The sequence below is a fragment of the Cyprinus carpio genome, chromosome A9 (genome assembly GCF_018340385.1).
Source record: "Cyprinus carpio isolate SPL01 chromosome A9, ASM1834038v1, whole genome shotgun sequence".
NCBI lineage: Eukaryota > Metazoa > Chordata > Actinopteri > Cypriniformes > Cyprinidae > Cyprinus > Cyprinus carpio.
The window spans coordinates 18,392,227-18,416,508 of NC_056580.1; the positions used below are offsets into that span (position 1 = coordinate 18,392,227).

Here is a 24,282-nt window from a genome sequence, read left to right on the forward strand (position 1 = left end):
CACTGCTCGAACTCTCTGTGATCGACTAAGCAGGTCTGATCAAGTCGCCGAACATCACAAGGGTGGAATTACTGAAAATGTCTCTGGATTAAATGCATTATTGTTTGATGGCATCTCTAAACAGCTGACATAGACATGGTGTAAAAAAGGCGACACAGGTACGTCTAACATTTATGTTATGCTGTGATGATACATGTACGTTCGTATTAGTTCATCAGACAGCTAGCTTTGCTAACTTTACTGGGGCCTTTGATGGATGAAACAGGAAATTTGACGTTGTTGTCGAAACCAATCGTTTGTGTGTTAAATATATATTGTAAAATAACTGCAAGCAAAACTGATTGTCTAAATGATAAGCCTAGCAGATTAAACGGACGAGTTACTCTCAGATAAAAACAGCCTCTACAGCATCACTGCTTAAATGTGACATAGCTTAGTATTTATATTATATATATATATATATATATATATTTGCTTGCTCTGTTGCATTCTATTATGTGTTAGTATATTCGCTTATGAGCATTTTGCAATACGCTAAAATTATTTGTGTTATCCAGTTCACACGATTTGTTTTGAATTGGCTAAAACAATAACACAACACGCTCTTTTCTGCCGTGTTTGTAATAGTAATGCACATGTATAGTTAACAGTCGTAAAACTAGCTGTACATGTAACGTTATATGATTAAAAATATATAATAAACGCCTGCGGAATACGAATAAATGTCCTACTATGGCGAAGGCTTGACTGCTGAATGTTAATGACAGATCAGGAAGCATTGAGAGTCGGCTTTCCTGATTGGGTGAAAGGCACACGTTGGTATGTTGGCGCTCATCACGTGGCCAGTTAACGACGCCTACGAAGACGTAGGTCTGGCTTATGAATATTAATGACGTTAGTTGATTGGACGCTCTAACCGGTAACGTCAGCAAGACTTAATTATTATTCATGAGGAGGCTTTCGCCATAGTACAGTTCTCTAGCAATCATATGACTTGCTGCAACTCGTGTTTGTGTTTTGTCATTTTCCGGCTTTTGTATAGGTAATTATTTATATATAGTGTATTTACAGTCAAACTCTCTCAGTAGGTTAGCTGTGTTTAGGTTTATACTGTTTTACTTCATTTATGTAGTGGTCCTGTGAGGCACACATTTCCTTCCACTCTATGTCCCCACATGGAGCAGAATGACAATGAAGCTCGACTTGACTTGAATAGTAAAGTGCTGAATCTGTTTCTGAAATGAGTGGATAAAATAGATAATAAATGCTGTAAGTTAGTGATTAGTTATCACTTTCTCATTGATTTGCCTACAAAGACCAGGGGCCTGTACCATGAAGCCGGGTTAGCTGGCTAGCCAGGTAAGTTTCAGTTTAGTTTGCACCAAACCTGGGTTTTAGGTACTATGAACGTGGCTTGGCTTTTAGTGGTGTTCATCACCATAGTAACTTACGCTTCACAGCTTACCAGCTCAGGGGTAGTCTCAACCTCAGACTTCACGCCCACGGACCATTGGCTAAACGTCTGATGCATATGGCACACAAAAGTGGAAACACTTCAGAAGTTCTGAAGTTGTCGTTGGATTGGTTGAATTATACAGGATTTCCGGTGTAATGTCGAAATTTGCACCCTGCCAGATTATGCACCCCCTAGTATTGTTAGGTTTAGGAGTAGGTGTGGGGGAGGGGTTAGGATTAGGGGTGGGGTTGGAATTAGGCAATCAGGTAGCGACTTCAACGAGGGGGTGCATAATCTGGCAGGGGTGCAGAATTCAGCACAACAGCCGTGATGCCAGACCGCCTCACGAAAGAAGAAAGCCATCGAGTTTACAACTGTGATGACGAGCGCTTATCAGGATAAGAACTAAATGCTGGATTTTGAAAAGTATGTGAAATATTTAAAATTCACAGCATAGAATCTTTAAAATACGTCCAAGAGTTTTACACACCGGTCTGTCATTTTGGCGACATTTCCACGCCCCGAAACGTGACGATGAACGAAACAAACTGTGATTGGTTATTTGACATGACGGTCAAACGGCCTTGGCCAATGAAGGCTGCCATGGATTCCAGACCTTCAGCCGTCAGTCTGAAGGTCTGGCTACACGAGACTAGCTCAGGGGCAGGTTATGTTCTGGTTTAGAGATCAGCTTCAAGCAAAGTGACACATGTCTGATGCAATAAAGCCACTCCCCCAGTTTCTCTTACTACAAATTAAAGGATGCTACATAGTAAATTATTTTTAAAGATAAAATTCTCTGATTTTTAGAGAGGATTCTTTTTTTTATAATTATTTTATATGATTTATTTAATTATTATATCATTAATCCATTACACAAGCTAGCTTAGTTTAATAGTAATTAAATTACTTTTATTTCAAATTAATATAAACTTATAGATAATATGCAACATAAATAAGTTTTAGAATCAATAGCTTTAAACATGACTACATATGAACTTAGATTTTTAAGTGTTTTTATGCCTATAAATATTATCAACTCTATAAACTAACTTTACAACTTTTACTTGCACTTATATAGCAAGATGTTTTTTTCAAGTTTCCCTCTTTCATGGAAAGATCATTTCATCTCATGTAAATGTTTTTAAATTCTACATATTGTTCAATCTTTTTATCTTTGGTAGTGAATTGTAATTGCAATGACTCTCGGGCGAGAATGTGATTGGCATGTGATTGGCTGATGTCACACTTTCATGTGCACATGCACCCCCCCCCCCCCCCCCCCATTAACTCAGGATCAAGCCTGAGTTGACAGAGAAAGTTGATGACCAGCTTCATGGTACCAACAAAGCCAGATTGGAGTGGTTTGGTTTGTCAATTTGAAACTAATCCTATAATTCTGTATTTGTTCAACTACCTTCATAGTACTACAGGCCCCAGGACACTGAGGAATCATTTCCTAAATCTTAATTGACAGCTGTCCTTGTGAACCTTGTGATCCATTTTTTTGGTCAAGTTTCGTTTGTAGTCAGCTACTCTGTGTGATCACATGTCTTCATTCATAGTGTTTTGTAGTGAGGTCCACGTTATATAGCTCACATGACGGACTTCTCCATAAACATTAGTGCTTAAGAGTTACTGTGACTTGGTTTTATTTAGACATTACTGAGACATTATTATATCTAAACACTGAGAGTACCAACCCAGTGTATATTTAGTATTCAGATGAAATCAAAATATATTATTTTATTTGAAATTTGTTTGGATTGTCCCTCAGTGGCAGTGACATGGCTGCCGAAGACAAGGCTTCCTCCTCGTCCTCTGCGATGGATTGGAGCTCCGAACAGCCACTCTCACCCACCAGTCCATCCCATCTAACGCACTTCAAACCCCTGACCCCCGAGCAGGACGAGCCGCCCCTGCGCTCCGCCTACAGCTCCTTTGTCAGTCTGTTCCGCTTCAGCAAAGGTAAAATAGAATTTTTTTCACGCCATTATGCCTTAATCAACATCTGCACCTGCATTTCCTTTTTTCTTTTCATTTCACCAATCATGAGGTTGGTTTCAAAGGTTCACTGTTTGTTTCTGCCATCAAAACAAACAGTGTTTTCTGCCATTCTGCCATCAGATTCATGGATATCATCCTCCATTAAACTGTCCTTTTTAATGGGTTGATAGAACTTATTTGGAAATTGAATGCATAGTACTCTGTATTCCTGTTTGACTGCTTGGTTGCACATTTAAAGCATAATAATTTTTAGCATTTTAATAACTTGAATTTGATTTCTGTAATAAAAGTACAAGGTTATATATACAGTAGTCATTCTGGTTTTAGAGAATGTGCTCTACTGAAAACTCCACAAAGGCAGTGGAGGGAATCGAATTGAACAGTCAGTGGAGGGAAAAAAAAACAGTCATGTGACATTGCTCAAAATATTCTGAGGACACAGTGCCTATTCTGTGTGCTCTCATGTGGACTTTTTTTTACTCTTAGTTTTTTTTTTTTTTCCTGTGTATAATATTAACAGAACATTCCTGCTGGAAGCGTTGCAGCACAAGAGTGAAAGTGGACCCATTTATATGAAATTATAAGAAGACACAGAGCTTTGAGAAATAATATTGAGGCGAATTCTGTCCAGTTAGCACATAAGAGTTTCACTCAGAACTGCTCATAGGGCTAAAAGGAATAGATGATCTCTAGTTCACTCTACATTAAGGGGTAAACAACTTACTGTGAGGAAATGATGTGCCCAAAGAACACTTTAGAGAAGTAAAACTCCTACTGCATGTGCACTTAATTACTAAAAGGAAGATAATCTAGTGAATTTAACAAAAGTTCAACATTTGCATTTGTGTTGGACATTTGATGATTTTATTTAGATAATGTATTTGATCAGGTCAGAGAAGCTGAAGAAATACTCTGACATACTACAACAGAGAAGTGTCAGGAATTCAAATTTAATTTCTTTGAATATTATTCTTGGTGTATTGATTTACAGTTAATCAGTGTGATAATCCGTAAAATTTTAAATTCAAAATACATTTATAGTGATCAACTCTAATCTCTCCCTTTCATTCCTTTTAGAAAAAACAGGTGCAAACATTGCACCAGCAAAAAAGCTTGCTAAACTTGGTAAGTCTAGATTTTGTACGGAAATACAAGTATAGCAAAAATGAATAATTAGGGAAAAATGATTTCAGGAAAAGAAGAAATGTCAACACAATGCAAATACAAAATTCTTTCTTTAAATCAGCCAATCACCACGAAATTAGAAATCTTCTACCTTTTGACCGAGACAGAGCTTGTTTGTTGCTTTCGATTGTTCAGAGGAAGGACGGCCTCCTTCAGTGATGGAGAAAAGTCAGTCAGCTTCATCATCACCGCAGGGGCCACGCCACAACTGGTCAAGTCCCTCCCATTCTATACATGGCTCCGAAACCCACAGGAAACATTCAGAACTTCTCAGAAGAACATCCACTGCTTCAGGTACAAAAACACAAGATTACATATACTTGTGCAATTGCACCTTTTGTTTTTGTGGTGAAATATGACCCAGACATGTTCAGTAGCCCTATTCTTCTATAGAAGAGAATGTAAAAATCATTAGTTTTTCTGTAGACAAAACCATTGTTCTGAATTCCTGGAAACATGCTCTTTTTAGAGATAGAAAGGCCAGTCCTATCAGTGGTCTCTTGCATTGATGACTAGTGCAGTGTGGTTCTCACAGGGTTTATCACTGAAGATAACAGTGATTCAAAGACTAGACTCTGCCCTCATATGATCCATTCCACTCTCTGGAGGGCCACTGGACATTTACTATGAGGGAAAATTCAGGCAAACAGTTTGACTGTAAACCTGGAAAACTACATTCTGGAGTTAAGACTATAATTCGAGTGGTAAACAAGTATTGTGAACCATCACTTTTTATTTGAAAGTTGCAAGATGATTAGAAGCTGAATATTTTGTGAGTGCTGAACGATTTTGACAATCAAATATTACATGTACAGAAATCTTTTAGGCTAAAGTTGTTGTATGTTCCTTTTTGTTCACAGTGGACTGGGAAGGTGAGGATTCTTTATTTTATTTCATATGCACGAAGTCAGTTTCATATAGACCTAAAATCTGCTTCAGTTCATCAACACGGAATTGAATTATGTGTGTACTGCAAAAAGAAAATATTTTCTTTATCAGTGTTTTGTATTGTTTTTTGAGAAACAAATATACTAAGACTTGTTTTAAGAGAATATATCTTTAATTTCAGTAGGTTAGTTTTTCTTAACACACTGCCAAATATCTTTATCTTATTTTAAACATAACCCCCCAATGCCCAAAAAACAAGTCCAGGTAAACTTTTCTGAAAACATGTCTTTGACAGTTATTCTTAGGTGTATTTATATTGTTTATAAAAGGATGTTTAGATATGCTTACTGGGAAAACATACAGAAATACTGGTTAAGAAAATGATTTTTGCAGCATATAGTTTTAAATTAACCACATTTGTTGCATGTAAAGGATGCTTCAAGCGGTGTGAGCTGAACATTTTGGTTATGAGCTTTAGTTGTTAGTCTGAGTAATTTCACATGCTTTTATTCATTCATAGTCTACTCATGAGAATCATAATCCCACAAAAAAATCTCCCAAATCCTCGCTGACATATGGCGGCTGACATAAGCAATCATTGACAGGATCAAGAGTGCTGGTGGATATTTGACAGCAGGCTTTGGTTTTGAATGAGCATGTGTGTCATGCATTTTCACCTGTATATTGTACTTTAGAGTAGATTTAACATTTTGTTTTGTACTTGACTGTTGCTTTTTTGTCTCTTTGCATTCTTAGAGGGTCGACGGAAATCAGAAGCACCTCTGGGCAGCCACGATCCCCGAACAGCTGTCCAGCTACGCACAGCCCTCAAGAGACTCAAGGAAATCATGGAAGGGAAAAGTCAGGTATTGATTTCCAGGGAAGTTTTTAAGATATATAAACAACATGGGGGGGGGAATCCCATGTTCAAGTATTTTTTGCATTCTATCCACCTTTTTCTTCAATGCGGAAGTAAGCCTATGGGTGAGACTTCCGGTTCATTAGCCGATATAGGTGAATAACAACGTGCAGTAAACGGTAAAACTGTTTACACTACAAACCAGTGTGTTCATAATTAAGATAATACATTAAAATAATATTGTAAGTGTTTACAATTTTAAATATTGTGTTTATAATTAGTATATTTTTTTTAGAGATAAAAATTTGTGGTATCAGATGAGACCGGAAGCCACACCCATAGAATTTACAAATAGCCATGCCCATTTTTACAACAAGAAAAAGGTGGATACAGATGACTCTAAGCTTATAGACAAAAGAGCCAATCCACCTTCTCCAGAATTCGCTAAAGAGTCCAAACAAATTATTTTATTTTATTTTTTTATTGAATGTGGATGTAAGTGATATTAATCGTGTTTTTATGTTCCAGGACAGTGATCTGAAACAGTACTGGATGCCAGACAGCCAGTGTAAAGAGTGCTATGACTGCAACGAGAAATTCACAACCTTTCGACGCCGTCACCATTGTCGACTCTGCGGTCAAATTTTTTGCAGCCGATGCTGCAACCAGGAAATTCCTGGCAAGTTCATGGGCTATACGGGTGAGTGTTATTGTAGTGTTGGCTGTGGGAAGCGCGGGTCTCATTCTGACCACTGGCTTGTGGACGTAGCCTCTTTGAAGAGGCTTTCAACAAGAAGATGAGCAGCTATGTCAAATTAAGCGTAAGACTACCCTTTAGCATGCTGCGTGTGCTTGCAGTGGTTTGACCTTTTTTGGGTTTTGATTTAAATGGGTTGTTGAGTGACTTTTGAACTTTGTGGACTAACTGTTTATTTTTGAAAAAGAAGAATAAGAATTTGTGTCTGTGCACTTTGACATTTTAGGGGAATCGGTATCTACCTAAAAAGCAACATTATTTCCTTTTTTATATATATATATTTTGCAGATATTTCATGCTGTAAACTCATCTGAACTATTCTGTTCATGTCATTCAGTCAGACTACATTCTCTGAGAAACTGATATCTTACTTTGGTTATTCATGTTGGTTTTGGACCCCATACATTTAGCTGTAGTCAGGGTACACTAGTTCAGTGGTCCCATTCTAAGAGCAAAATCATAAAAAAAAATTCAGATCATTATTTTTTATTTGTTCAAAATATATTTTATGGCTGTCGAAAGTCTGTAAGAAATTAATTTATTCATATTTAAGCAAATTAACATTTGAAATAACTGTCTTTTAAATGTAAAGCTTTCAGATTTACTACATTTTAATTTTATGTTCTTATTTCATTCTTTCTATTGACAGCTTTAGCTTTTAACATTAATAAATAAAACCAAATCAGTGTTGTATTTGAAAGATTGGTTGAAAAATACACAGCTTTTTCATCAAAACTGAAATGGCAAATCTTGGTGGTCTAATTTCTCTACTCTTGTCTCTTTTGCCCCCCCCCCCCACCACATACCGCAGGTGATTTACGGGCTTGTACGTACTGTCGCAAGATAGCATTGAGCTACGCTCACTCAACTGACTCAAGCTCCATTGGAGAAGATCTCAGTGCCCTGTCAGACTCGCCATGCTCAGTGTGCGTTCTGGAGCCCACCGAACCACGCACACCTGTGGGAGGCCGCAAAGCCAGCCGGAACATCTTTCTGGAAGAGGACCTGGCCTGGCAAAGGTGAGAAAACGGAGAGAATCAGAAAAGGGGCGGGACATAAGGACATATCACTATCTATTCCAGTGGTTCCTGCTCACTTTACCTTATCCTTCTGGTGTTTCTCTGCTCTGTATTAACTCTGCTTTCTTACCATAATCATTGCTCTTGCTGTTTATCTCTTTCATTTGAGGATTGTAGAAGGATTGGCTCCATCTAGTCAAGTGATGATTTATGATTTTACTTCTGTTCCTCATTTAAAGCATAAAACTAATTTGTAGTTAACAAATAGCATGGGATGTACAATATAAAGTGAACAATTTAGATGCTGTTTCTTTGATGTTTATTATATCCATAAAAATATTTTGCAATTAAAATTGTTTTAATTGTAGTAAAGCGTGTTGCTGGGTAAATCTCATGAAACTTCTCAAAAAGACCTTTGTGGTTATATTTCACCCCAAAAATCATAATTTTGTAAAATGTAACATTTTGAGAAAACCTTTGGAATTGCAAAAAAACAAAAAACTGTTTAATGCTTTATGCAGGGATCACCAAACTCGGTCCTAGAAGGCCAGTGTCTTGCAGAGTTAAGCTCCAACTCTATTAAAACACACCTGAACCAGCTAATCAAGCTCTTACTAAGTATACTTGAAACTTCCAGGCCCTCCAGGACCAAGTTTGGACACCCCTGGTTTAATGCATGAAAGTAATGTTACAATGCAATAAAACCCACTATCCTAAAAAGTTCAAATATTTTTTTTAAATTTTTGGAGTAAAATATGACCTGGACATGTTTTCATCTTGCTAGCATCGTGGACTGGCAGACAGTATTTAGACAGGGTGGACACATATATAGTTATTTAGTCAAATAATGCTGTGTATGTTTTTATTGTACTGTAGTCAGTATTTACTGTTTTATGAATCATTATTGCCACCAAGCTTTTTAATCTGACAGTACATCATTCCAATTCATTTTTTCATTCAAGAGGGAATTTCCCCCTTGACATAACAAATTACGTGAAACAGTCACAGGACTAATGTGATGCAAATGAACTTCAAGTCTCTCTGCTCGCCTAATCAGCTGGCTCCTGCTCATGTGTTGTGAGTCTGTCTCAATTCTCATCTTTTCTCCTTTCTCTCTCTATGCATAGAAAAAATTCCATTGGGATGAGGAAGAAGTGAGTTTTAGTGTTACTTTTGTTTTGCATGACCTCCTAGTGAAGACATGCTGCTGCTCTTAATTGTGACTGTTTCATGCATAGCTTGAGTGTCATTTATTTACGTAGTATTTCAAAGGGAAATGGTTAAGCTGTTGCTGAGGTTTATTTGTGTGTGTGTGTATGTGTAATTACTCTAGTCATCAGGAATCTCAGAACAGTGCTCTCAGTTCCAGACTTACAGCAGTCCAGGATGATATGGGCAAGTCACCAGCCAGAAAGAGGTGTTTACTGTGTATTTTGGTCAAAGATTTTCTTGTTCATTCCTGTGCTTATTTTTATAGACTGTAAACACAATATTTTCAATTTATTTCATGTGTTAAGTCAGCTAGTGTGACCAACCTGTCCTTGGACCGTTCTGGCTCATCCATGGTTCCTGCCTACGAGAGTTCAGTTAGCCCTCAGAACAGCCGGGCCCTATCCAAGACTGACCACAGCGAAGAGGAGAGAAAGATCCTTCTGGTACAAACTGTCTTTCACAGGTTCCTCCTCAACTTTTCTTAACTTTCGAGTTGGAAATTATAACAGCTGGTTATCTTGTAGGATTCTTCTCAACTTAAAGATCTATGGAAGAAGATTTGCCACAACAGTACAGGAATGGAGTTCCAGGACCATCGGTACTGGCTGCGTACTTACCCCAACTGCATTGTGGGTAAAGAGTTAGTCAACTGGCTCTTACGAAATGGCACTATTTCAACTAGGTAAGAACCAATAAAACTGGTTTTGAGAGGGTTTTTTGGTTCATTACAAGTTCAAGCATGGTCAGATGCTTGTATGCAATTACAGTGTTTTATTTTTTCCGATTATTTCCAGGGCTCAGGCCATAGCTATTGGACAGGCTTTGGTAGATGGCCGCTGGCTTGACTGCGTTACCCATCATGATCAGATCTTCCGTGATGAGTATGCCTTATATCGCCCTCTCCAGGTGAGAAGCAGTATTCTGTGGCAGGTTTATATTTGGACAGTTGTTTAACCCTTGTGCATCTTTTTCATTTATAAATTTTTTTTTTCAATCATTTTGACTGCGTTAAAGGGGTAGTTCACCCAAAAATGAAAATATTGTCATCATTTACTCTCCCAAACCTGTATGAGACAAGAAAAGAAGAAATTCTGAAGATTGTGGGTAACCAAACAGTTGATGGTAGCCATTGACTACCATAGCATTTTTTCCAACATTTTCAGAATATAGCCACGCTTAAGACCTTAAGAACATAGTTGCTCACAATGAAACCCATTTAAGCAATGAAAAAAGGCCAATTGAATTGTAATCGGTGGGTGTATTGGTATGGATGTCAGTGTGGTTTGTATGTGTGAACTGAGAAATGTGTGTGTCTTAATGATGATTAAAAAAAAAAACCTGACACTGCACAAAAAATAATAATGCATCAAAATGAATGTTGTTGTTAATGATTGACATATCCAAGACTGTAATAGTCCAGAAATTACATTTACATTACATTACATTTATGCATTTAACAGACGTTTTTATCCAAAGTGACTTACAGTGCATTCAGGCTATACATTTTTTTTACAAGTATGTATGTTCCCTGGGAACTGAACCCACAACCTTTTGCGCTGCTAACGGAATGCTCTACCACTGAGTATTAACTAGCTTTTAAAGGGCTAAAATCCTGAAAATTATTTTTTTTTGTAGTTACAAATGGATTGATGTTGGTAAAAGATCTGACCATATGACCATATTTTGTTGAGACAGACATTTTTGTGTAACTTTTTTTAAATTGATGCACAAGGATTACTGTGCCAGTTGTCTTTGTCAAATTCAATACTCAGTTTATATTAAAATTGCATGACTGTAATAATGTAGCTGGGCATTACATGCTTACTGAAAAAACTATTTTTGTAATTCTGATTGGGCTTTTGTATTGTGAAGAGCACTATACAAAAAACCGAATTGGTTTGATTTTATCTGTCATCATGTTAGTAATGCATTTGTTGAATTTTTTAGAACACAGAGTTCTCAGAAACCCCTTCTCCAGACAGCGACAGTGTGAATTCCCTAGAGGGACACTCCGAACCTTCATGGTTTAAAGACATCAAGTTTGACGATAGTGACACTGAGCAGCTAGCTGATGAAAATGAATATGTCACACCGAGTAAGTATCCCATGAATGTTAACTTCCGATAGTAGTCGGAATATATTTACCTTACCAACTTGCCGGCCCTCTCTCACAATTTTCCAGATTCGGCCAGCCCCAGCAAAAGAACATCTGTCAGCAGTTTCCACTCTGCAGTGGACAGTGACTCAGCCGCCTCCATCAACCTAAACATGGAGCAGGACAATGTCAATTTTCACATCAAGAAGCAGGCCAAGTACCCACATGTGCCTCCTTACCAAGCCGAGCAAAAAAGTATGGAGCCCCATGACCCATTCACCCCAGAAAACGACATCCATGCACCAAGTGAGGAGAGGCGGAGAGGCCCATTGGCCATCCTGGTTTGCCTCTGTCTGCTTCAAAAGCAGCACTAACTCACTGGTTCTGTTACAAACCCTAGTGAGCTGCATCACTATATACTGCCTACACAGGCAGCTACCTTGTAAGGCTACAGCTTACCTGCAAAGAAATCTCAATGATGACTTATTAAAGCTGCAGCAACTTAACATTCAAGGTCAAAGAGTGGATTTAAAATACTGACAAAAACTAAAATTGTAGTGCAAAAAGTCTTACAATTTAAGTTATGAACAATTTAATTGCCCCTTAAGGGGCAAAAAAAATAAAGAAAGAAAATGCATAACGACCTCTTTAATAAGCACAAAAATAAAATGTATTTATTATGAATTAATTTTAATTGTTTTTAAACAAATTCTAACTCAGAATAAAAAAAAAATCCCCATAGATTTTTATAAGGCATTCTGGGATTGCTTAATGCTTGAAGAATGCATGTGCCACTGACTTAGACTGAAGCTAAAATGAGGCATCTTATGAGACAGCGTAATTTTACTGCCTTATGTTTGTAGCAGGTTTTGCATCAGGGGCAGGGTGGTGATGTGTGTAAATCCTATCTACTCTAGGTAGGCAGCTCACTAGGGTTTGGAGCAAAACCGATGTCTTGCTGATCTGAGACTTACCATTAAATACTAGTCTGACCCTCCAAACTATAATTAACAATTAAAGTAACAGCCCTAACTATAGCATATAGTCCAGCATGAATGAACTTCCTTTCCCAGTACAACATTTCATATTAATACATTTCCAGCTTGTCATACTCCCTCAAAAGCATGACTTGCTGCTACATCATGCGTGCCTCAGTTACAAAGCAGTAACACTGACTTCAATTTCCTCAAAATTACTGTTGAAGCTAATTTATTGAACTAGACTGGTGCATGGTTTTATGGCAACTTTTACTCTAATTAACATTTACTTTAATTATATGTTACATCTATATAATTCAGTGTCCTCTGATGTCTACACATGACTGTTCTGTCTCACATGCACTCTCTCTATCTCCATGTCAGTGGAAGTCCTGCTCTCTGAAGATGGAGGTCAGCAAATATCCATCAGTGATGCCTTTATTAAAGGTAACTGTTTCTCACATCCTTTACTGTAGTTTTTTACAATACTTAATACTTCCATTCAAAAGTTCCGAATAACTTAGACATGTATGGTTTTGAAGTTTGAAGCTTAAAGTTTAATTTGAAAAACCATTTGATCATAAGGTCTGTCAGAAATTCCCTACAAGCAATTCCCTATAGGAAGTGCAGCAGAAAGCATGGCATGAAACTTCATCCTAATTATTTTCATAAACTGACTGCACAACTGTCATTGCTGCAATTGAAGGGTTTTTCAATGAACAGAGAGTTTGAAGAACAGCATTAAATAGAAATAGTCATTTGTTTACATACAGTAAATGTCTCTACTTTGATCCTCTTTTGTAAATTGCTTTGGATAAAAGTGTCTGCTAAATGCATAAATGTAAATGTACAGATTTTTTTTTTGTCTGCAATGCATCCTAGATGATTAAAAATAACAGTTTCTTGAAAAAATACAATTGTGTAGTGTACATGAACTATTGTCTCACCTGTGCTAATGTGGTTTTCCTCTGTAGAGTCTTTGTTTAACCGGAGAGTTGAGGAGAAAGCTAAAGAGATGCTCTTCACACCTCTCGGCTGGCATCACAGCTCTCTGGACCAGCTGCGGGAAGAGAACGGGGAAAGAAAAGCGATGGAGCGTTTACTGTAAGACTTTAGAGGATTGGTATTTTTAATGCATAACATGTTATTTTAAAGTTGGTTACTTCTATTAATTTACAATTAGGAGCAAAATACAAAAAGAAACCTTTCTTTACAAATGTTTTACAAGCATCACATAAATCACACGTAAATGAGTTTAGGGACTTTTGGAAGCATACATCATGATTAATGCTTCCTCTTCAGGTCTGCTAATCACAGCCACATGATGGCGCTGCTGCAGCAGCTGCTGTACAGCGAATCACTGTCTCTCTCTTGGCGTGATATTATTGTACCTGTGGTGAGGCAAGTTGTGCAGACGGTGCGACCGGATGTGCGCAACTGTGATGATGACATGGATATTCGTCAGTTTGTCCATATCAAGAAGGTGAGGAACAAAAATGGACGCAAAATCGATTTATCTAGTTCTACTTGACAAATATGTCTAATATGTGCGGTTTTTTTAATAGATTCCAGGAGGAAAGAAGTTTGACTCTGCTGTAGTAAACGGCTTCGTTTGCACAAAGAATATTGCACACAAAAAGGTTTGTATTGATTGAACATTATGCTACAGAGAAGGTCATGTAATATTTGTGCTAAAAGTGCGTGGACTTTCTCAACAGATGAACCCTTACATCAAAAACCCCAAGATCCTTCTCCTCAAATGCTCCATTGAGTATCTGTACAGAGAAGAGACCAAGTTCACTTGCATTGACCCAATTGTGTTACAGGTAATGACCACAGACCCCTACATGATATCTGTAAATGTGTTTACCAGAGTATGCTAATTATCTCCAGACAATACGCTGCAAGCACGAGAATCTGAGAAATCATTTCATTTACAATTTGCTCGTTCCAGGAGCATGAGTTTCTGAAGAACTATGTTCAGAGGATTGCTGACGTCCGACCGAACCTGGTGCTGGTGGAGAAGACTGTGTCCCGTATCGCTCAGGACATGTTACTGGAACACGGCATTAGCCTTGTGATTAATGTCAAACCTGTTAGTACCTTCTCCAAAGCACTGTCTAAATATTATTAGTCTCTTCAAAAATGTACACTATGTAACTGACCACTGATAATGCCCTAATCAGAGAGGATGTGGCAAATGGGTTTTTATGGGTTATTTTGGTCTGGTTTGTGAATGTTTCAATTAATATCTCTCTTTAATTAACACAGCAAGTCCTGGACCGTGTGAGTCGAATGACTCAAGGAGATTTAGTCATTTCAATGGATCAGCTTCTTACAAAACCTCGTTTGGGTACCTGCCATAAATTTTACCTGCATTCCTTCCAGCTGCCAAATGGTGAGTCTCCATCTTTATTATTTCTGATGTATGTCAGGTTTAACTCATTTTTCATTTTAATAAAAGTTGTTCTTTTTAAGGATGCAATTAATCAATACCATATCATTATTAATTTATCAGTATCTGTTGATATTGGATATTTAACTGTGCATGCTCGTTTCCCCTATTTTTAGATTTTTTTAGATTTCATCATGGCTAAGTTAATTGTTCAAAAATAAAAATGGTAAAACTGAAATTGGTCATTTTAAAAATCTTTGTAAAATTCACTTTTACAGATGAGATGAAGACCCTTATGTTTTTTGATGGCTGTCCTCCTCAGCTGGGCTGCACCATCAAGCTCCGTGGTGCTTCAGAGTATGAGCTGGCACGGGTGAAAGAGATCATCATTTTTATGGTGTGTGTGGCTTACCACTCACAGCTGGAGATCTCTTTCCTCATGGATGAGTTTGCTATGCCTCCTAGCCTGGCTGAGAGTTCCTCTTTCCCATGTCTGCTGGAAAGCACCACTTTGGAGGAAGAGGATGAAACTGGTGGGGAACGGGAGGGACAAGATAATGATGGTTCTACACTGGGGGATGAGAACCTCACGCTTCTTCCAGAAGGAGACTTTGAGCCAGGGCATCAGGAGGTCATCAAAGCCCACAGCAGAGAGCCTTCCATCTCTGAATCTTCTAATAAAGATGGAGAAAGCCCCAGAATAAATAAAAATGCCTCAGTTTCTTCCTTCTCTGGAGGAGAGGAAGATGTTATAAAGACCTCCACACCTCTTTCATCCTTCACTTCCAGTCTTCCCCAGCCAGTGTCACCACCTTTCCTTATTTCAGACCTGAAAGAGACATCACAGGAAGTGATTAAAGGCTCAGGTGAGGAGGAGAGGAATAAAGAGCTGGAGGAGATGGTCCATCAGGACAGCACAAGCTCTGAGACCTCCCTCCCACCAGCCCGGCTCTTCAGGGATCCCTTACAGGATGACACAGGCCTGTTTGTGACCGAACATGTAGCTTCTTCAGATGACCACCTTAAATCCATCTCAGCTTTGTTTAAACAGGAGCTTAAAGACATTATTCTCTGCATTTCACCCTTTATTACCTTTCAGGAGCCATACCTGCTCACGGCTGCTGGACTGCATTGTCCTAGCCGGGATTATTTCCCAGAACAGGTTTACCTTTCTCCTCTTTTGAATAAGGACTCGAAAGAGCTGGACGGACGCCGCAAGAGGCAGCTGCTAAAAGAGTCTGGCCCGAGTTCTGGCAGCCTGACCAATGGTACTGTGTCACACCAACGGACCATCCAGATTTTGTCCTGTCACAAACTCACAGGTGCCCGTATAGTAGAGCAGCTAGGCAGTAGTCACGAGCTGGCACGCATGCTGGCTGACTATCGTGCCCAGGGAGGGCGCATTCGGCAAAGGGAAGGAATGCAATTTCGTGAAGCCCCACCCACAAAGGCGCCAATAAAGTCAGACAGTGAAGAAGATAAAGGGGCAGGACTGAACGAAATGAACTGGGCTACTAAGGTGAGGGTTTCTTCTCTGCTAGTATTGTTATTCTGTTACTTTATTCTACATTCTGAACATAAAGGCACTTTCAACAATTAGTGTGCACAATAGGACCTGAAACTCTTAAAAAATAGTTTTTGCAACAATTTTTGCAATTTATGAAGGCTGCTGTATTTGCAACTTTTTCCCAAAACTTTAAATGCAGAAGCCTGATTATTTGTTTTTATGTTTCAGTTGGACTGTTTAAATCCAATCAACCATCAGAGGCTCTGTGTGCTGTTCAGTAGCTCATCAGCACAATCTAATAATGCCCCAAACCCCTGCGTCAGTCCATGGTAAACTCAGTACACTCGCACTGTCCTATTCATTTAAGATGTATTAACAGTAGCATGACAAAACGTGTTACTGACTATTTCCTGAATATGCAAACAGCGAGGTCAAGGTTTTTATTGTTTCTGCTATGTATTTACAGGATTGTAACAATGGAGTTTTATGGAAAGAATGATTTGACTCTTGGCGTATTTCTGGAGAGATACTGTTTCAGGTAATGTATTAAACCACACATCTATTTTTGATTCCTTTTTACCTGGAAATTGTGCATCATGCCTATGTTTGTCATAGTACCAAAATTTCAGTAGTCAGTGCAAGTGAAATTTCATGATTACTGATAGCAGTTCCAAATGATTTGCTTTTGAACACACACCTGTATTGAAATTTTTCATCATTACATAGTATATTTGTTGTTTATTTTGATTTTGTTTTATATGGGTGTGATTCAGACCCTCTTACCAGTGCCCCAGCATGTACTGTGAGACCCCCATGGTTCACCACATCCGGCGCTTTGTCCATGGTAATGGCTGTGTCCAGATTGTTCTCAAAGAGCTGGACTCGCCTGTACCTGGATATCAGCACACAATCCTCAACTACTCTTGGTGCCGTGTCTGTAAACAGGTAACACAGGGAGCATTTGGATTAGAAAAATTATAAAATAGAACTAATGTAAGATATTATGTCCTATAGTATTACTCGTATGAATTGTTACCAATTTTGTTTCAGGTGACTCCTGTAGTCCCTTTGTCTAATGACTCCTGGTCCATGTCCTTCGCCAAGTATCTAGAGCTCCGTTTCTATGGTAACAAGTACACCCGTCGGGCCAATGCAGAGCCTTGTGGCCACTCCATACATAAAGATTATCACCAGTACTTCTGCTACAACCAGATGGTGGCTTCATTCAGGTGTGCATCTTCACAATATAGATCTCTTTATATTCGAATATGCTAGGGGTTGCACAGACTACCCGACTTTAATGCTCTGCCATGACACTTTAAGCTTGACATTGACTAGTCGAGTGTCCTATTGAAGGCACAACAGAATGAGAACTCTTTGAAATCCACATTTACACTCTGTTTCCAAACTGTTAAAATGGCAAATAAATGCATATTCTGAAAGCGCTCCACAAGACGTGTGATATAAGACACAAGGCGTGAAAATCTGAAGTCGTTCATCCCGTAGAATATGACTACCTTAGTACATTTTTAAAAACTGTTAATTAAAATGTATTCATGCTTTTCTGTCATCTGTAGCTACATCTCAGTGAGGCTATTCGAGATCTGTCTGCCTCCTCCAAAAATCCTCATCAGGAGCCAGGGCCCCTCTAAAGCAAACTTGCAGCAGGACCTCAAAGACTTCTCCCATAAGTAAGATTCCCTACTAGACTTCCTCATAAACCTCCTCCAGATATCAGCTAAATTAATTCATTCTCCAACATTTGTAGGGTGGCTCAGGTGTACCTGGCCGTAGATGACCGTCTGACCTCCTTAAAAACTGACACCTTCAGCAAGACTAGAGAAGAAAAGATGGAGGACATGTTTGCACAGAAAGATGTAAGTTTCTTTTCAGGACTTTACTTGTGTAAATAAAATGTCATCCAATGTATTGACCAATGCTATGTTACTTTTAAATGAACATTTTTCTGTCTTAGATGGAGGAATCAGAGCTTCGTGGCTGGATAGAAAAGCTACAGGTGCGTCTGCAGACCAGCGCGATGGACTCGCCACAACAACTACAGGCTGTTCTGGAGTCAGTGGTGGTCAAAAAGCAGGGTTTGTGTGAGACCTTGCAGTCCTGGAACAACAGGTGAGGACTGTATTCATAGGGCCATAGAGACTGAAACTAAACATCTGCCATCAGAACAGTAGAACTTTTATTTTTATCTTGTCTTCAGACTTCTAGACTTGTTCCAGCAAGAAAAAGGCAGGAAGCGTCAATCTGTTCCTCCCAGCCCTGGCAGACACAGACAAGCTACATTAGATGAGAGCAAGGTCAGTCATTTATTTAGTAAATCACTAAGTAGTTTGCTTAAGTAAGCCACCTTCTAGACTTCAAAGAAATGCATACAGTGCATACTTTTGATCATTTTGATGTTTTTGATTGATAGACTAGTGCTTTGGAGACCTCTCCTCGTAACCCGTCCCCTGTGGTCCCAAATGGAGAGAAAGGTGAGTTCATCTGCCTTTTATTCATCTTGAAAAAGTAGTTCTTGATTGTTGCACAGTCGACTCACAGCCTTTTCTCACAGAGGACCGTCATCTCAACACTTTTCCGTCAAGTTCAGGGTCTTCATCATTACTTCAGTTACCGTCTCCGGCTGAACTAACTCCAGATGTCATCACGAGCGGACCATCTTTTCCTGATCTGGACTCTGTCAGCATCCCAGAGGGTAAAATTACTTTGGACACTTCCTTGTGATTGAAATCACACACAACCACCCCACCTGACTTTCTCTCGTTCTCTTCATCTCTCTACTTCTTCTGTTTAGACATGTTCGACGGGCACTTGCTTGGTTCCAATGACAGTCAAGTAAAGGAAAAGTCCACCATGAAAACCATCCTGGCCAACCTGTTACCAGGCAACAGCTACAATCCCATCCCGTTACCTTTGTAAAGCTGTTATGATATTATGGGTACTAAAAAGCAAACCAATGCTTTTCTTTCTCAAGCTGATAAATGTCTTTTTATTTTCTCGGTTTGTTAGTGACCCAGACAAGCACTATTTGATGTATGAGCACGAGAGAGTTCCTATAGCTGTGTGTGAGAGAGAGCCCAGCTCCATCATTGCCTTTGCACTCAGGTACACAGCTTTTTGTACATGAATAACTAAAAAGTAGATATGGATATTATTTTCCTTTTGATACATTACACTGAATATCTTAAAGGGCTATATTTTTATATTTAAATTTTTTGTATTATTTTTATACTTTTTTATTTATATTTTTGTTCAATCTAACTAAATTTCAACTAAACAGGCATTTTTGCTAATTAGATTCAGTAAATCAGCATTATGAGCAATTCACTGAAGTGGACCGTGTGATTTCTGTAAATGAATCAAACTTCTCAGCAATATCTGCATTTTAAATAAGGCACTCTTACTCTTTCCATAATCCAGCTGTAAAGAGTATAAAACCGCCCTTGAAGAGCTTACAAAGACAACAGTAAAGACTGGAGCTGATGACATATCTCAGGCCATTAGGTACATCAAACACTCATTTCCTCACCGGCTGTATTTTCTCTGTGTATACTGGTAAAACAAAAGCTGACTTCCTTCTTTTTTGCCATCTATAGTTCTGGAGAGAGTAGAGTGAAGAACAGCCCGGCCAAACCTAGTGAAAGCATCACGTCACAGTTGAGCCGCAGCAGCGCTGATGCTGACCCACTCAGTAAACCTAACCACAGTTTACCACTTACAAACACCATTTATAATTTGCTCTGTCTAATATGGAATTACTTATGAGAATAAATGTTATATGGTATATTTTTTGCAGAGGAGCCTGAAAGTGGAGACAAACAAAAGAAGCAGACCGGAAACCCACACATTGAGCTACGTAAGTATCAGGCTGAAATAGCCGACTGAAACATTCATTATATTTAGGTGAATATTTTGACCCTCTGACATTAAGTAATTGTGGGTCACAAACTAACCACTGTGTCAGCTTTATATTAAGTTTTCAAATATATTTTAGAAATAAATTAGCTATTTAATAATAACAATAATACAAATAATAATAATAGGTATGCATAAAATTAAAACAAATAATAATTCTGAAAATCACACTTATAATTCAGAGTTCTCAGATGCAAATGCCAAGTTTTACTGCCGGATTTACTACGCGGAGGAGTTCCATAAAATGCGGGAAGAGATTATGGAGAGCTCGGAGGATGATTTTGTGCGATCGCTCTCCCGCTGTGTTAACTGGCAGGCTCGTGGCGGGAAGTCTGGTGCAGTTTTCTATGCCACTGAAGGTGCGACCTAATCTGATATCCTTCAGTACAGATAATCATTCATGAACCCCACCACCACCACCAATTAACCATTTTTTTCCATTAAGTAAAGACTTTTAAGTGGTTAGATGTGTTTTGCTAAACTTGCTGTTTCTCGTTAGATGATCGGTTTATTCTGAAGCAGATGCCCAGATTAGAGGTCCAGTCCTTCTTAGACTTTGCACCCCACTACTTTACTTACATCACAGGATCAGTTCAGCAAAAAGTAAGGAAATAAACACCGTAGTGATGTCTAAGGCAGCATTTTTGACCTGTTGTTAAGTTTTTCTCTCTAAACTGTTCTTGCATCTATTTAACAGCGACCCACAGCACTTGCTAAGATTCTGGGAGTGTACCGTATCGGCTACAAGAACTCCCAGAACAACACAGAAAAGAAACTGGACCTGTTGGTGATGGAAAACCTTTTCTATGGGCGAAAGATGGCACAGGTACATTAATTGAGATTTTAAATTTGCAACTTATAACTGATTTGAAGTTGGTTTTTCAGAAATACTGTGACTGCCAAAAATATTTCAGTTTGGGTCTTGTTACCTGTGTTTGTGCAGGTGTTTGACCTGAAGGGATCCCTGAGAAACAGGAACGTGAAGACTGAACTAGGAAAGGAGAGCTGTGAGGTGGTGCTCCTGGATGAGAACCTCCTCAAACTGGTGCATGACAATCCCCTTTATATTCGCTCACACTGCAAGGCCATTCTGCGTGCTGCCATCCTCAGTGATGCCCTCTTCCTGTCCAGCCACCTCATCATTGATTATTCCCTGTTGGTTGGCCGTGACGATGCCACGAACGAGCTAGTTGTGGGCATCATAGGTGAGAAAGTATCTGTTATTTTAAAGTCAATATTGGACGACTTCTTCTTTTAATGAATGTTAAAACTCTTGTATGTTTGAGATTATATCCGGACTTTCACATGGGATAAAAAGCTGGAGATGGTGGTCAAATCTACCGGGATTCTCGGAGGCCAAGGTACAGTTATGACGCTTTTTGTACGGCTCGGCACGGCTCAGTACAGTACGGCACGACTCGGCTCGGAACAGTTTGATTTCCACTGCAGTTTAGTATCGCTTTAGAGTGGGTGGGATTATTCACATTGTTATAGTTGCTCCGCCTCTACTGCCACGACTCCTAAAAAAAAACTTTTCATTCCACATCACCCCATCAAGCTCTCGCTGGATCCGCTCCTCTGCTATCAACGAGAGGAACGTCTGTACTTCGCAACAGACAATGCTTGTTCAAAACAGCTGGTTCGATCCTCCGCTGGCTGTGCTGATTTAAATTTAGCGGTTCTTTTGTGTTTGTGTCGCAAGTTCAGGTAGTGACGATTCTCTCCAGCAAATCCGTGATCAGCAGAGTTTACACGTCACGTTTTGGTAACGGTACAGTTCGCTTGGAATCTCAACCGAGGTGGTACCAAAGTCCTTTTAAGATTCTTAAGGGTAAATAAGAGTATTCTGTAGTCTTTGGTGGTATTAAAAAAAGTACCAGGTACTGTACCCAGTGGAAAACCCCCCCAAAAGTGAACTGTACTGAGCTGTAACTTGCCGTACCATGCAGTGGAAAAGCGCCAGTATACTCTCCTAAAACATACATAGCCATGATATTCTCAGAAACTGAAACTCTTAACTTTCCTTTAAACCCATGTTTCATCGCCTTTCCTTCCTGACAGGTAAAATGCCCACGGTGGTGTCACCAGAGCTGTATCGAGCACGTTTCTGTGAGGCCATGGACAAATATTTTCTCATGGTCCCTGATCACTGGACAGGTCTTGGGCTCAACTGCTGATGGACAAGAAGGGAACATTATAGCTGGAAAGGGATATGCTGCTCTCTCATGTACTTTGCAGTGATTTTATGGAAGACCATAGTGAACCCTCCATTATCTGCAGTGGTGTCTGAAGCTGGGTGAAACTGAACCCCTTTCTTCACTCTGAGCACAAATTGACTAAAACGGATGTGCCAAGATCCAGTTCCAGAAGATCCACTGAACTGAAATGGCTGAACTTTTAGAACACTGTTAAGTAGTAGTGTTTGTTTATAACCTATTAACTGTGGATGATGTAAAAGTTTATAAATGTACAGAGATATGGAATTAAAGATTATTAATACTGGTAAAAGTGTCTTATGATATTTAACTTTATTGTCTGATCAGTTATGCATTTAGGACCTGTGCCCAGTTGCCAAAAAAAAACAAAAAAAAAACATTAATACTAAGGATGTATAGATAAGGACTGTTCTTTATGGGCTTTTGTGAAAACTACAGATTTCCACTCATTGATAGTCATTGGGAGTTGAAGGCACATATTTTAGCAGAGCATCCAAAGGAGTTTTTGATTGAATAAATACTCACACTCATGGTAACATTCCCTATAGTATAATGAAACACACACTTGAAAAAGAGATTTATATATAAGTAATAACACATGACAGACGATTTTGAAGCGTCAAATTAATCGCAACCGGCTTACAACCACAAAAAGCTTGACGTACAACAAACAGATTTTAATGTAATAGGCTAGTTCTAATAGAGTATAAAAGTATAGTCGCAATATCAATATAAAAAATTATGTGCGTGAAGGTCGAATGTAACCCCTAACGTAAGTGCAGCCTACATTTTCCTTAAGAAAATGAGTAGCTGTATTTTGGGCCCCTTGTCAAACTCACCCCAGACAGCAAGCAGTTTCGGCCCAGATCCGGCCTACATCTGGCCCCCACGGATTTCACGCGGGCCAGATGTGGGCCGCATCTGGGCTGACACTGCTTGCAGTCTGGTACCTAGACCAACTTCACGTGTTTAGGCCAGATGGGAGCCAAAGGGTCCTCTTCCTTTAGATACTCTTTTGTTCACTCCTCATCTTCTAAGATTAAATTTTATATTTGTTATGTATTTAAATACATAATTGAAAATGGTCGTCGCTTTGCAACTGGACAGGGACCATGTTTTCTCCATTATAGCATATTGACCTCATGGTCTTCATTTGCTGCATTCATTGCGAAACTTACTTTAAATATTACTTTAAATATTTATACATTTCTCCTTTAAACTCCACAAACAGATGCCATGTGTCAAGTTTTGTTTTCGTTTGTCCTTGTCGACAAAAATAAAATAATCAAAGAATCGATTAAAAACTTGTGGACCCAGGAGAACAGGTGACTTGACATCCCATCTTCCACCAACAAGAAAAATTAATAAACTGTCCATTACGTTAATATTTCTACATAAGAGTTTACCTGGTAATACCATCATCCAATTTGTATGTAAAATGATCTTCCACAATAGGTGTTCTTCTTGTGAGATCTGAAACTAGTACACAAGATTTATCAATCTGACCTTAGCTGTTTAAAATTTTATTTAATTTAATTTTATTCTTTTATTATTTGTAATTTGTAGTCCTCTTAAACTCTGCTGAAATTGTCGAAAGTAATGTGCCTGATCTCATAACTTTTTCCAGAATCAAGAAATTAAAGACAATTCTTTCAGTTTAATGTTCATGCTGAAAAACTGTAGTAAACTGTTAGATGCAATGCATTTCACTTAAGCATACAATCCATTTACTAAATTAAATTAATTTTCTAAAATTACATTTAACACACGTTTGAT

General features: G+C 38.7%; 1 protein-coding gene across 15 annotated transcripts; it reads left to right on the forward strand.

Annotated features, from left to right (window-relative positions):
• pikfyve (phosphoinositide kinase, FYVE finger containing) lies at positions 1–22,798 on the forward strand. Of its 15 annotated transcripts, none has more exons than XM_042763873.1 (44): positions 1–158; positions 3,234–3,424; positions 4,541–4,588; positions 4,784–4,942; positions 5,509–5,520; positions 6,293–6,402; positions 6,924–7,095; positions 7,964–8,171; positions 9,299–9,325; positions 9,505–9,588; positions 9,688–9,826; positions 9,908–10,065; positions 10,178–10,289; positions 11,331–11,478; positions 11,566–11,784; positions 12,840–12,902; positions 13,430–13,559; positions 13,758–13,938; positions 14,021–14,095; positions 14,174–14,281; positions 14,410–14,550; positions 14,727–14,853; positions 15,129–16,369; positions 16,586–16,686; positions 16,824–16,895; positions 17,131–17,302; positions 17,408–17,586; positions 17,935–18,048; positions 18,126–18,234; positions 18,333–18,487; positions 18,576–18,672; positions 18,789–18,849; positions 18,930–19,070; positions 19,170–19,290; positions 19,385–19,480; positions 19,796–19,879; positions 19,972–20,066; positions 20,172–20,231; positions 20,473–20,649; positions 20,790–20,893; positions 20,988–21,116; positions 21,234–21,495; positions 21,577–21,651; positions 22,352–22,798. In XM_042763873.1, exons 2-44 carry the CDS (start codon positions 3,244–3,246, stop codon positions 22,465–22,467), a joined length of 6,363 nt encoding a protein of 2,120 aa, XP_042619807.1. In that variant the 5' UTR covers positions 1–158; positions 3,234–3,243; the 3' UTR covers positions 22,468–22,798. The 15 variants fall into 15 exon arrangements, with proteins under 15 accessions (XP_042619807.1, XP_042619812.1, XP_042619809.1 ...); XM_042763878.1 differs by having other exon boundaries at positions 11,566–11,733; XM_042763875.1 differs by lacking the exon at positions 9,299–9,325.
• Positions 22,799–24,282: the final 1,484 nt, after the last annotated feature.

What these genes read in the sequence shown, in the direction of transcription:
- pikfyve (XM_042763873.1), top strand. Translation starts at nt 3,244, where the DNA reads ATGGCTGCCGAAGACAAGGCTTCCTCCTCGTCCTCTGCGATGGATTGG. An exon ending in CCTTATATCGCCCTCTCCAG is followed by an intron (nt 10,290 to 11,330) that starts GTGAGAAGCAGT and finishes TGAATTTTTTAG; the next exon opens with AACACAGAGTTCTCAGAAAC. An exon ending in CTCTGTCAGCATCCCAGAGG is followed by an intron (nt 19,071 to 19,169) that starts GTAAAATTACTT and finishes TCTTCTGTTTAG; the next exon opens with ACATGTTCGACGGGCACTTG.